The sequence below is a fragment of the Meles meles genome, chromosome X (assembly GCF_922984935.1).
Source record: "Meles meles chromosome X, mMelMel3.1 paternal haplotype, whole genome shotgun sequence".
In the NCBI taxonomy this organism is placed as follows: domain Eukaryota; kingdom Metazoa; phylum Chordata; class Mammalia; order Carnivora; family Mustelidae; genus Meles; species Meles meles.
Window position 1 is genome coordinate 55,255,346 of NC_060087.1, and position 14,931 is coordinate 55,270,276.

General features: G+C 37.6%; 1 protein-coding gene across 3 annotated transcripts in view; it reads left to right on the forward strand.

Moving 5' to 3' along the window:
* The window catches only part of HEPH (hephaestin), a 137,150-nt gene that overhangs the window by 59,373 nt on the left and 62,846 nt on the right, over positions 1-14,931 (forward strand). For all 3 annotated transcript variants that reach the window (XM_045995747.1, XM_045995746.1, XM_045995744.1), the window contains 3 exons: positions 3,713-3,924; positions 4,877-5,027; positions 7,080-7,292. In XM_045995747.1, coding sequence (XP_045851703.1) covers positions 3,713-3,924; positions 4,877-5,027; positions 7,080-7,292 — 576 coding nt within the window. The remainder of the gene's footprint in view (positions 1-3,712; positions 3,925-4,876; positions 5,028-7,079; positions 7,293-14,931) is intronic.

The following is a 14,931-nucleotide window of genomic DNA, read 5'->3' on the forward strand; positions in this document are numbered from 1 at the left end:
ATTAAATGGATATGCCATAATTTATTTAACTTATCTTCTGTTATTTGAACATTTAGCTTATTTTCATTATTTTTAAATGTTGTAAATTGTGTTAAAATGAATAAATGCTTGTATTTTATTTGGATTACCATCTCAGGAGAGAATCCTAGAATTTGGATTATTGGATATTAAATTCTTGTTTTCTCTGAGAATGTTAATACATGCTAATCCCAAGCCAAAAATATAGAAAAACACAAAAAGCATTAAGGACAGTTACAGACAAATATAGAAAAAAAGAACATTCTACAAGGCAACTGGTCTTGTCACTTCAAAAATTCAGTGCTGTGGCGCCTGGGTGGCTCAGTGGGTTAAAGCCTCTGCCTTCGGCTCAGGTCATGATCTCAGGGTCCTGGGATCGAGCCCTGCATTGGGCTCTCTGCTCAGTGGGGAGCCTGCTTCCACCTATCTGCCTGCCTCTCTGCCTACTTGTGATCTCTGTCAAATAAATAAAATCTTTTAAAAAATCAGTGCTATAGGGGAAAAATAAGGCAACACAAAAAAGTGAACTTTGTCTGATCCTGGTTATTAAAAAAGAAATAGACTTAAGAGACATTTTGGGACTCCTGAGTGGAGAAGTCTGCTTGTCCCTCTCCCTCCCACCCCTCCTCTCTCTCTTTCTCAAAATGAATATGTAAAATCTTTTTAAAAAGGAGACATTCTGGAGATGATTGGAAAATTTCTGATATAGACTACATGTTAGATGATATTAGGATTTTTTTTTTTTTAGGTGTAGTAATGTTATTGAGGCAATATAGGATAAAGTTACAGATCTACTTAGAAGTAAGATGTCATCATGCTTCCAAATTATTTAGCAAAAGCAAACAATCAAAAACTCGTGTGTGTGTGTGTGTGTGTGTGTGTGTGTGTGTGTGTAGATAGACATAGATGTACATAAATTTGAGATGGAAAAGTGTCAACAATCAACACCAGCTTGTAGGATGATTATTGTACAATCTATCCTTTAACGTTTTTTGTATGCTTGAAAATTTTAAAAGTTGGGAATAATAAATGAATAAGAAAGGATTTTAAGGCCATCTTAAATTATACCACCTGTTATAAGTTCTTACTACAAATATCCTTGCGTATGTTTCTTTTCACCCTTTAATGAATACTTCCTTATAATATATTTTTAACATGTTGAATTGCTCTGCCCAACAGTAGACACATTAGAATTTTTGATACCAACATCCAAGTTGATCTCTGGAAAATTTTGCAGTCCCATAAACTTGGACTTGCATCCACAGTAGCAGCACAAAGCAGCCATTTTCATCTTTGTCAAGTGTCATTCTTGTAGGGAAACAACACAATAACCAAAATCACTATTGTTTCAATTTGTATTAGGCTGGTCATTCTTTTCAGTGTCTATTGTACATCTTATTTTCTTGTGAGCCTGAACCTTCTTAGGGCTTTTGATACATTTTTTGACATTTTTTCCTAAAGGGGTATTCTCATTTAAACTCACCCTTTCTATATTTGAGTGAGAGGGGTAGGTGCCATTTGAGCCACTTCTCAACAACATGGATTACTATAATGTGTAAAGTCTTGCTAAACTGACAGGCAAAAAGTTATGTAAGTATTTTTTTCCAGCAAGAACTCTTGTACATTTATTTCATCTCAAATTCACTAGTTTGTACTTTTGTTTTTTATTTGTTTTAATTTTTGTTTTTTATTTGTTTTTCTTGTTTTTTATTATGTTCAGTATGTAGCTATTTTCATTTATACTTCTTTGATTACTAATAGATTTAAAATGTTATTTATTTTTAAGTTTTTATTTAAATTCTAGTTAGTTAACATACTGTGTAATACTAATTTCAGGTATACAATATTCAATATTCCATATTCAACCATTCCATACAACTGGTGCTCATCACCACAGGGCCACTCCTTAATCCCCATATTTATTTCACCCATCCCACCACTTGCTCTTCTAACTATTAGTTTGTTCTCTACAGCTAAGTGTTTGTTTCTTGGTTTGCATCTCTCTCTTTTTTCCCCTTTGCTCCTTTATTGTGTTTATTAAATGACACATATTAGTGAAATCATGTGTTATTTGTCTTTCTCTAGATGACTGATTTCACTTAGCACAATACTCTCTAACTCCAGGCATCAAAAATGACAGGATTTCATTCTTTTTATGGCTTAATAATATTCCATTGTGGGTGTATATACATATATGTATACATATGTATATTTATAGATATAGATAAATATAGATAAATAACACATCTTCCTTATCCATTCGTCATTCAATGGACACTTGTGCTGTTTCCATAATTTGGCTATAGTAAATAATACTGCTGTAAACATCAGTGTGGATGTATCCCTTTAAATTAGTATTCATGAGTAGATATTTTTCCAAAGAAACTAGCCATATGGCCAACAGACACATGAAGAGAAGCTCAACATCACTGATCATCATGGAAACACAAATCAAAACTATAATGAGATATTACCTTACACCTGTCAGAATGCCTAAAAATCAACAACATGAGAAACAACAGATGTTGGTGATGATGTGGAGAAAGGGGAACCTCACACTATTGGTGAGAATGCAAAATAGTGCAGCCACTCTGGAAAACAGTATGGAGGTTTCTTGAAAAGTGAAAAATACAACTACCCTATGACCCAACAATTGCACTACTAGGTTTAATTTTTTTTAATATTTTATTTATTTATTTGACAGAGAGATAGTTAACAAGTAGGCAGAGAAGCAGGCAGAGAGAGGGGGAAGCAGGCTCCCTGCTAAGCAGAGAGCCCGATGTGGGGCTCGATCCCAGGATCCTGAGATATTGACCTGAGCTGAAGGCAGAGGCTTAACCCACTGAGCCACTCAGGTGCCCCCTAGGTTTAAAATTTTAAAATAAAATTTCTGTGTATGGTTTGACCATAACTTGTGTCCATTTAAGGAATTACAACTTTCGTGCTTGTGTTTTTCATATATCTACACATAGATACATATTTGTATCTACTCATACATACATCTGGAAAGGAGAATGTGTTCAATCAGAAAGATTCAAAGATGAAACAAACTATGAAGGTGGGTAGTGAATTGCCTGTCTCTGGATATTTTTAAACAGTGGTAAGGATACAAGAGAAGATGAATGTATGTTTTCAAGTGAGGAGTATTACATGTGATTATTATTGTTTTATGTTACATTAATTGCCATAGAGTATATCATTAGTTTTTGATGTAGTGCTCCATGATTCATTGTTTGTGTATAACACCCAGTATTCCATGCAATACATGACCTTCTGAATACCCATCACCAGGTTAACCCATCCCCCACCCCCCTCCCCTCTAAAATCCTCAGATTGTTTCCTGCAATCCATAGTCTATCATGGTTCCTCACCCCCTCTGATTCACCCCACTTCATTTTTCTCTTCCTTCTCCAATTAAGTTTTAAAGGCCCTTTTAATCCTTAGTCCTTTGAGCTTAGAAAACTGAAACCTGGTAAATTTAAATTCCCCCAGTTTATGTAACAACTATTGTCAGAACCAGAAACTAACTATTATATTTTCACTCCCATCCAGAATCCTTTTTAATATTCTATTTGCATATTGCTACTTCTCCAAAATGCCTTCTAGTTTATAATATTTACCCCACTTTTTTTTAGAGCTGGTGATTCTCACTCTAGCTCATGTAATGATGAGTCTTATTTTCTTCCCCCTGCAGGCTCATCCTACCCTGGCTTGGTGGCAAAGCCCTTTGAGAAAGTAACATACCGCTGGACAGTCCCCTCCCATGCTGGCCCTACTGCTCAAGATCCTGCCTGTCTCACCTGGATGTACTTCTCTGCTGCAGATCCCATAAGAGACACAAATTCTGGTCTGGTGGGTCCCCTGTTGGTGTGCAAGACTGGTGCGTTGGGTGCAGATGGCAAACAGGTATTACCATGGTTTTTGGCTGGAAAGCCTACTTCGAAAAAAATAAGGCTGTGTTGCTAAATAGGAGTTGAAAGTGGAACTGTGTTCTATAGATGTGGGAATAGAAAAGAAATAACAAATATATTTAATCAGAAATTAATAGTTGGTGAGCTCATGCTATTTTTCATGCTATTCTTTCACGCACACACAAATATCTTTCTTAGTCTCTATTCTTTTCTGTTTTGTATCCTCTCATCATCTCTTCATTTTTTTAAGCCTCAGTGTTCTCTAACACTTGACCCTAATTCTTAAATATCTTTTAATATTTGATTGTGTTCTTTCATGTCCAGCTCATCATTCTAGCTGTATATTACTTAACCTCTCTTTGCCTCAGTTTCTTCATCTGTAGTAAAGGGTTAACAATGAAAAAAAAGCGTCTTGGGTTTCTATGAAGGTTAATTAAAATAATCCATATAACGTGCTTATCACAGTGTCTGGATTACCTAGTAAACACTCAGTAAATTTTAGAAGTAATAATGATAATAGTGATAATAATAGTACATTAATAACAATTTTATGTCCTTTACTTTTATTTTCTAATCCCCTCTGACTAGAGTTCTTTCCTGATCTGCTAACCACCTTTCCCCACTCCTTTACTCAGGTGATTACAAGCTCTCTTCTATCACTCTCTGTACTTGTCCATAATCCCCATCTTGTGCTTCTTCCCTGTCCCCTTTCATACATTCTTCCCCTCCTGTCTTGTCACTTTGTTCTAACCTGTATCACCCATTTTCAATTTGAAATTACCTGAGGAAACCTGCCTAGCAACAACTACAGCTCTAGGCAAGAGGTATGGACTGGTCTCTGTGTCTGGAAAAAGAAATGAGAATGAATCAGGGCTCATTGGGTCTGGAGTTGCACAACCCACAACTGCTGAAACCATTGTCATTCTTTCTCTTCTGCGGACCTACAGAAAGGGGTAGATAAGGAATTTTTTCTCCTTTTCACTGTGTTGGATGAGAACAAGAGCTGGTACAACAATGCCAACCAAGCAGCTGCTATGTTGGATTCACGACTGCTCTCAGAGGATGTCAAGGGTTTCCAAGACTCCAATCGGATGCATGGTATGAAGAGTGATTTTGTCCTGAGCTACAGTTAAGAGTTTACAAGTAAAAATCTAAACTTAATCATGTCCCATCCTTGAAAGCACTGTTCCCATTGGTCAGGTCTACGAAAACATGAGCTGGAATAAAGAATTAAATCTAAAGCAACAGTTCTTAGGTTTAGAACTTGGTTGTGCTATGTCCTGTGTTACACAGTATGGGGAACACTAGAAAATGTGTTGTGAAATGAGGATTTCAAACCTTGAATCCACTAGAGAGTGAAGAGAGAAAGCTGGAATGATGCTTTTCCAATCTTATCTTCTTCTCCTTTATTGACCACTATCCATGCTTCTCAACTTTATACTCCAGCTAAATTGGGCTATTATTTTTTCAATATAGACATACCTTGTACTTTTCTGACTTGATGCCTTTACAATACTTTGCCTACCAGTTGAAATGCCTTTCTTTACATTTTTGCCCTTAGCCTGTGGAAATTATTTCCATTCTCTAAGGTCCTACTCAAAAGCTACTTCATCCATGTAACCATTGTTTTTATCACCCAATCCCAGGATGATGACATCCTCTTCTGAACCCCTATTGCATTTTCTCAGAATATTTTAATAGCATGTTCTATATAGTTATTTGTCACACAGCTTTTGACATGCTAGAGTGTAGTTTCCTTAAAAAGTGAGTATTGTTTGTTGCTTATCACTGCATTATCTACACTTTCCAATACATACTAAATGTTTATTGAACAAGTGAACTACCAAATTAATGGGTAGGTAGGTACGTGGATGAGTGAGTGAATGGAAAGACATGGTCCCAGTTTGCAAAAAGTTCCCAGCATTTGCAATGAAATAAGACTAATAACACTCATGAAAAAATTATAGAACAAGCCAAGATCAACTATAATTAAGTGCTACATTGTGTGAAACAGCTTTCAAGTGACATGGAGTTTATAGGAGGAGAACATTAATGAAGGAGAATCCAATTAAAGGATTCCTGGAAGAGGGGCGCCTGGGTGGCTCAGTGGGTTAAAGCCTCTGCCTTTCGCTCAGGTCATGATCCCAGGGTCCTGGGATCGAGCCCCACATCGGGCTCTCTGCTTGGCAGGGAGCTTGCTTCCTCCTCTCTCTCTCTCTGCCTGCCTCTCTCCCTACTTATTATCTCTATCTGTCAAATAAATAAAAAAAAAATCTTAAAAAAAAAAAGGATTCCTGGAAGAAAGGAGTGCCTGAGCCAGGGTTCAAAGTCTAAATAGATCTGCAATTAGAAATTACAGGGAAAGGAAACAGAATCAGGAGATTAGCAATGTTATCATCAGCATCTATGGGGATTACCAAGTAAGGTTACTTATTAAAAGTGGTTCCAGAGGAAGGGTACATTGAAAAGGGGTCAAATTAAAGCAGGTCTCCCTGTATTTTCAAGAGGAGTATGGAAGATGGGAGAAAGTCATGAATGAGTATGTTGTTTTATGACTCCATCTCTTGGTTCCCATAATCAGTTATATCACATGGAAACAGTAAATCAATCCTGTGAACCAAGTTCATTTCAATTGAACTTATGGACAACCGAAGTAGTACCAGGCAACATGCCAGGTGATTAGGTGGTCACACTGATATGGAAAAAATAATGTGATTCTTGCCGGGTCAATCTTGTGTGGGAGATAAATTTGTAAGTAAATCATTGGACTCTGTGCTCTGTGGTAAGTGATATGGAAGAATTTTGTGTGAGTGGTGGGGAGTTTCATGGAAATGATAAAGCAGGAGAGAGAAATAACTCTACTTCACAGGGGAGATGACATTTGAACAGGGACGTGAAGGATGAGAAATAGTTTTCTGTAGAGGGACATGAGGGAAAATTTATTCTAGGAAGAGGAAATATCCCTCATCCCCAAAAGGCAGATCTTTGTAAGTACAACTAGAGTGCCTTAGGGAAGAAGGCAGGAGAGTTTAAGATGACTCAGAAATTTCAAATTGTGGGAAACTATAGCATAGATCTCATGTTATGCTGTTGGTCAGTGCCTGAGTAGTCTGGTCTCATCTTCCTGTTGTCTTATGTTTTCTTTTTCAGCCATTAATGGGTTTCTGTTCTCTAACTTGCCCAACCTGGACATGTGCAAGGGTGACACAGTGGCCTGGCACCTGCTTGGCCTAGGCACAGAAACTGATGTGCATGGGATCATGTTCCAGGGCAACACTGTGAAACTTCAGGGCATGAGGAAGAGTGCAGCCATGCTCTTTCCTCATACCTTTGTCATGGCCATCATGCAGCCTGACAACACTGGTAAGTGCTTTAACAGCTAGCCCTAGGCTGGGAGGGTCTGTTGGGTATGGTGCTAGATAAGGGGGGGATGGTGGAAAGAAAAGAAGAGACATGTTGAGGGTAGATGGGAGGTTTTCAAAAACAGTTTTGTCTTCTCTTTTTTCAATGTGAACTCTGTTCTGGTTATTTGGATTTTTCTCTAAGCTGCAGACAGAACATAAAGAGCTGAGGAAGTTCTTTTTCTGAAACTAAAGGAAAGAAGTAAGGACACTGCCCAGAATCAGGGTAATTCTCATATAGGTAGAGGGAGGACTTGCCTGTGTAGTCTCATACTATGTAAAGGTACAGTGCTTGCACTGGGTGGGAGGTCAAGGAGGTATACCTGTAAGTGTTTTCAATTCTGATACTCTGTGAGAATTTCTGTAAATTTCTGGTGGAGGTGGGGTGGAAGGTACTGTGACAGTTTCATACCAGGAATCAGATCATAAGAAATTGTAGTCCAGACTCTTTCATTAATTTGATATTTAATTTTGATCTAACCAATTTCCATGCTCTGGCTTCATTTCTTCCTTCTTTTCTTTCTCTGTCCCACTCCCCTACCTCCATCCCTCATCTTCCTTTCCTATCTTCCTCTTTTCTTCCCTCCATTCTTTCCTGGTGCTCTCCCCCACATCCCGTCTGCCCAGACTCCCTCTTCCTCTCTCCCTTCACCTCATTTCCCTATCTTTATTACATGAAAAAATGAGTACAATGTTTATTTTTTTAAGGTTCTTTTCAGTGTTCCAGAATTCATTGTTTATGCACTACACCCAGTGGTCCATGTAATACATACCCTCCATAATACCAACCATCAGGCTCACCCAAACTCCACCTCTCTCCTCTCCAAAACCCTCAGATGGTTTCTCAGAGTCCAAAGTCTCTCATGGTTCATCTCCACCTCCAATGTCCCCCAACTCCCTTCTTCTCTCCATCTCCCCATGTCCTCCGTGTTATTCCTTATAGTCCACAAATAAATGAAACCACATGATAATTGACTCTCTGCTTGACATATTTCACTCAGCATAATCTCTTCCAGTCCCGTCCGTGTTGATACAAAAGTTGAGTGTTCATCCTTTCTGATGGAGGCATAATACTCCATAGTACATATGAACCACATCTTCCTTATCCACTCATCCATTGATGAAGGGCATACTGGTTTTTTCCACATTTCAGCGACTGTGGTTGTTGCTGCTATGAACATTGGGGTACAGATAGCCTTTCTTTTCAATACCTCTGTATATTTGGGGTAAATACCCAGTAGTGCAATTGCAGGGTCATTGAGAAGCTCTATTTTTAATTTCTTAAGGAATCTCCACATTGTTTTCCACAGTGGCTACACCAACTTGCATTCCCACCAACAGTGTAAGAGGGCTCCCTTTTCTCCACATCGTCTCCAACACACATTGTTTCTTGTCTTGTTAATGCTGGCCATTCTAACTAGTGTAAGGTGGTATCTCAATGTGGTTTTGATTTGAAATTCCCTGATGGCTAGTGATGATGAACATTTTTTCCTGTGTCTGTTAGCCATTTGTAAGTCTTCATTGGAGAAGTATCTGTTCATGTCTTCTGCCCATTTTCTTAACATGATTATCTGTTTTGTGTGTGTTGAGTTTGAGAAGTTTTTTATAGATCCTGGATAGCAGCCATTTGTCTGCATTGTCATTGGCGAATATCTTTTCCCACTCCATGGGTTGCCTCTTTGCTTTGTTGACTGTTTCCTTTGCTATGCAAAGCTTTTGATCTTGATGAAGTCCCAAAATTCATTTTCGCTTTTGTTTCCTTTGCCTTTGGAGACATATCTTGAAAGAGGTTGCTGTGGATGATATTGAAGAGGTTACTGCCTATGTTCTCCTCTAGGATTCTGATGGATTCCTGCCTCACGTTGGGGTCTTTTATCCATTTCGAGTTTATCTTTGTGTACAGTGTAAGAGAATGGTCGAGTTTCATTCTTCTACACATAGCTGTCCAATTTTCCCAGCACTATTTATTGAAGAGACTGTCTTTTTTCCACTGCATATTTTTTCCTGCTTTGTTGAAGATTATTTGACCATAGAGTTGAGGGTCCATATCTGGGCTCTAAACTCTGTTCCACTGGTCTATGTGTTTGTAATTGTGCCAGTCCCATGATGTTTTGGTGATCACAGCTTTGCAGTAAACCTTGAAATCAGGCAACGTGATACCCCTAGTTTTGTTTTTCTTTTTCAACATTTTCTTAGCAATTCTGTGTTTCTTCTGGTTCCATACAAATTTTAGGATTGTTTGTCCCAGCTCTTTGGAAAATGCCAGTAGAGTTTTGATCAGAATGGCATTGAAAGTATAGATTGTTCTAGGCAGTATACACATTTTAATAATGCTTATTCTTCTGATCCAAGAGCATGGAATGGTCTTCCAACTTTTTGTATCTTCTTCAATTTCTTTTGTGAGTGTTCTGTAGTTCCTTGAGTACAGATCCTTTACCTCTTTGATTAGGGCTATTCCCAGGTATCTATGGTTCTTGGTGCTATAGTAAATGGAATCAATTATCTAATTTCCCTTTCTTTATTTTCATTGTTAGTGTATAAGAAAGCAACTGATTTCTTTACATTCATTTTGTATCCTGCCACATTACTGAATTGCTTTATGAGTTCTAGTAGTTTGGGGGGTGGAGTATTTTGGGTTTTCAAGGTAAAGTATCATGTCATCTGTGAAGAGAGAGAGTTTGACTTCTTCATTGCCAGGTTGAATACTTTTTATTTCTCTTTGTTGTCTGATTGCTGTTGCTAGGACTTCTAATATTATGTTGAACAAGAGTGGTGAGAGTGGGCATCCTCAATGTGTTCCTAATCTCAAAAGGAGGGTGCCAGCTTTTTCCCATTGAGGATTATATTTGCTGTGGGTTTTTCATCGATAGATTTTATGAAGTTGAGGAATGTTCCCTCTATCCCTATGCTTTAAGAGTTTTAATCAGGAACAGATGCTGGATTTTGTCAAATGCTTTTTCTGCATCAATTGAGAGGACCATGTGGTTCTTCCCTCTACTATTATTGATTTGTTCTATCACATTGATTGATTTTTGGAGATTGAACCATCCTTGCAACCCAGGTATGAATCCCACCTGGTCATGGTGGATAAACTTTTTAATGTACTGTTGGATCCTATTAGCTATGATCTTGCTGAGAATCTTAGCATTGATATTCATCATGAATATTGGTCTGAAATTTTCCTTTTTGATGGGGTATTTGCCTGGTTAAGGATCAATAAAAAGTGCTGGCTTCATAAAAAGAGTCTGGAAATATTCCTTCTGCATCAGATTTTTTTGAAATAGCTTCAGGAAATAGGTATTACTTCTTCTTTGAATGTTTGGTAGAATTCCCCATGGACTCTGTCAGGTCCCAGGCTCTTGTCTTCATGGGGGGTTTTTGACCACTACTTCAATCTCATTACTAGCTATTGGTCTATTCAGGTGGCCAATTTCTTCCTGATTTAGTTTTGGAAGTTTGTAGTTTTTCAGAAATGCATCCGTTTCATCTAGGTTGTTAACTTATTGGCATGTAACATTTGATAATAATTTCTGATGATTGTTTCTATTTCCTTGGTCTTAGTTGTGATCCCTTCCTTTTCTTTCATAATTTTATTAATTTGGGTCTTTTCTCTTTTCTTTTGGACTAGTTTGGCCAATGGAATATAGATCTTATTTTCTCTTTCAAAAAACCAGCTTCTAGTTTCATTGATGTGTTCTACTGTATCTCTAGTTTCTAACTCATTGATATATGCTCTGATCTTGATGATTTCCCTTCTTGTGTGTGGAGTTGCTTTAATTTGTTGTTGATTCTCCAGGTCCTTAAGGTGTAGAAACAGTTGTTGTATTCTGGATTTTTCAATTTTTTTGAGGGAGGCTTGGATGGCTTTGAATTGCCTTTGCTGTATCCATAGGTTTTGAAATGAAGTGTCTTCATTCTTACTGGTTTCCATGAATGGTTTAAGTTCTCCTTTGATTTCCTGGTTAATCCATACATTCTTAAGCAAGGTGGTCTTTTGCTTCCAGGTGTTTGAGTTCCTTCCATACTTTTCCTTGTGGTTGAGCTGTAGTTTCAAAACATTGTGATCTGAGAATATGCAGGGGATAGTCTCCATCTTTTGGTATAGGTTGAGCCCTGATTTGTGACCCAGTATGTGGTCTATTCTGGGGAAGGACCCATGTGCACTCAAGAAGAATGAGTATTCTGCTGTTTTAATGTTTTAATGTCGAATGTTCTCTATCTGTCTATGAGGCCCATCTGTTCCAACATGTCATTCAATGCCCTTGTTTCTTTACTGATTTTCTGCTCGAATCATCTGTCTATTACTGAGAGTGGCATGTTAATATCCCCTAATATTAATGTATTCATATCAATATGATTCTTTATTTTGATTAAGAGTTGTCTTATGTAGTTGGCTACTCCCATACTGGGGGCATAAATATTTAAAATTGTTAGACTTTCTTGGTGGATACACCCTTTAAGAATGATGTAGTGTCCTTCTGTATCTCTGACCACTATTGAACTAAAGGAATCAATAGTTCCATTGATCTATGTGTCTGTTTTTGTGCCAGTACCATGCTGTCTTGATGATGACAGCTTTGTAATAGAGCTTGAAGTCCGGAATTGTGATGCCACCAACTTTGGCTTTCTTTTTCAATATTCCTTTGGATATTCGAGGTCTTTTCTAGTTCCATATAAATTTTAGGATTATTTCTTCCATTTCGTTGAAAAAAATGGATGGTATTTTGATAGGGATTGCATTAAATGTGTAGATTGCTTTAGGTAGCATAGACATTTTCACAATATTTATTCTTCCAGTCCAGGAGCATGGAACATTTTTCCATTTCTTTGTGTCTTCCTCAATTTCTTTCATGAGTACTTTATAGTTTTCTGCATATAGATTCTTAGTCACTTTGGTTAGGTTTATTCCTAGGTATCTTATAGTTTTGGGTGCAATTGTAAATGAGATTGACTCCTTAATTTCTCTTTCTTCTGTCTTGTTGTTGGTGTACAGAAATGCAACTGATTTCTGTGCATTAATTTTATATCCTGACACTTTACTGAATTCCTGTACAAGTTCTAGCAGTTTTGGAGTGGAGTCGTTTGGGTTTTCCACATATAGTACCATATCATCTGTGAAGAGTAATAGTTTCACTTCTTCTTGGCCGATTTGGATGCCTTTAATTTCCTTTTGTGATCTGATTGTTGAGGCTAGGACTTCTAGTATTATGTTGAATAGCAGGGGTGATAATGGATATCCCTGTCGTGTTCCTGACCTTAACAGAAAAGCTTTCAGTTTTTCTCCATTGAGAATGATATTTGCGGTGGGTTTTTCATAGATGACTTTGATAACATTGAGGTACGTGCCCTGTATCCCTACACTTTGAAGAGTTTTGATCAGGAAGGGATTCTGTACTTTGTCAAATGGTTTTTCAGCATCTATTGAGAGTATCATATGGTTCTTGTTCTTTCTTTTATTAATGTGTTCTATCACATTGATTGATTTGTGGATGTTGATCCAATCTTGCAGCCCTTGAATAAATCCCACTTGGTCGTGATGAATAATCCTTTTAATGTACTGTTGAATCCTATTGGCTAGTATTTTGTTGAGACATTTTGCAACTGTGTTCATCAAGGATATTGGTCTGTAGTTCTCTTTTTTGGTGGGATCCTTGTCTGGTTTTGGGATCAAGGTGATGCTGGCCTCCTAAAATGAGTTTGGAAGTTTTCCTTCCGTTTCTATTTTTTGGAACAGTTTCAGGAGAATAGGAATTAGTTCCTCTTTAAATGTTTGGTAGAAATGTCCTGGGAAGCCATATGGCCCTGGGCTTCTGTTTTGTTTGGAGATTTTTGATGACCGTTTCAATCTCCTTACTGGTTATGGGCCTGTTCAGGTTTTCTATTTCTTCATGGTTCAGTTGTGGTAGTTTCTATGTCTCTAGGAATGCATCCATTTCTTCTAGATTATAAAATTTTTTGGCATAGAGTTGCTCATAGTATGTTCTTCTAATTGTATTTCCTTGGTGTTAGTTGTTATCTCTCCTCTTTCATTCATGATTTTATTTATTTGGGTCCTTTCTCTTTTCTTTTTGATGAGTCTGGTCAGGGGTTTATCAATCTTATTGATTCTTTCAAAGAACCAGCTCCTAGTTTCATTGATTTGTTCGATTGTTTTTTTGGTTTCTATATCATTGATTTCTGCTCTGATCTTTATGATTTCTCTTCTCCTGCTGGGTTTAGGGTTTCTTTCTTGTTCTTTCTCCAGCTCCTTTAGATGTAGGGTTAGGTTGTGTACTTGAGACCTTTCTTGTTTCTTGAGAAAGGCTTGTACCACTATATATTTTCCTCTCAGGACTGCCTTTGCTGCCTCCCACAGATTTTGTACTGTTGTGTTTTCATTATCATTTGTTTCCATGATTTTTTTCAATTCTTCTTTAATTTCCGGGTTGACGCATTCATTCTGTAGAACGATGCTGTTTAGTTTTCATGTATTAGGGTTCTTTCCAAATTTTCTCTTGTGAATGAGTTCTAGCTTCAGAGCATTGTGGTCTGAAAATATGCAGGGAATGATCCTAATCTTTTAATACTGGTTGAGACCTTATTTAGGACCCAGGATGTGATCTATTCTGGAGAATGTTCCATGTGCACTGGAGAAGAATGTGTATTATGTTGCTTTGGGATGAAATGTTCTGAATATATCTGTGATGTCCATCTGGCCCAGCGTGTCATTTAAGGCCTTTGTTCCTTGTTGATCTTTTGCTTGAATGATCTTTCCATTTCAGTGAGGGGGGTGTTAAAGTCCCCTACTATTATTGTATTATTATTGATGTGTTTCTTTGATTTTGTTATTAATTGGTTGATATAGTTGCCTGCTCCCACGTTAGGGGCATAGATATTTAAAATTGTTAGATCTTCTTGTTGGACAGACCCTTTGAGTAGGATATAGTGTCCTTCCTCATCTCTTATTATAGTCTTTGGCTTAAAATCTAATTGATCTGATAGAAGGATTGCCACCCCAGCTTTCTTCTGATGCCCATTAGTATGGTAAATTGTTTTCTACCCCCTCACTTTAAATCTGGAGGTGTCTTCGTGTCTAAAATGAGTTTCTTATAGGCAACATATAGATGGGTTTTATTTTTTTATCCATTCTGATACCCTGTGTCTTTTGATTGGGGCATTTAGCCCATTAACATTCAGGGTAACTATTGAGAGATATGAATTTAGCACCATTAAATTGCCTGTTAGGTGACTGTTACTGTATACTGTCTCTGTACCTTTCTGTTCTACTACTTTAAGGCTCTCTCTTTGCTTAGAGGGCCCCTTTCAATATTTCCTGTAGAGCTGGCTTGGTGTTTGCAAATTCTTTCAGTTTTTGTTTGTCCTGGAAGCTTTTATCTCTCCTCCTATTTTCAATGATAGCCTAGCTGGATAGAGTATTCTTGGCTGCATGTTTTTCTTGTTTAGTGCTCTGAATATATCATGGCAGCTCATTCTGGCCTGCCAGGTCTCTGTGGATAAGTCTGCTGCCAATCTAATATTTTTACCCTTGTATCTTACAGACTTCTTTTCTCGGGCTGCTTTCAGGAGTTTCTTTTGTCAGTAAGACTTGTAAATTTTACTAT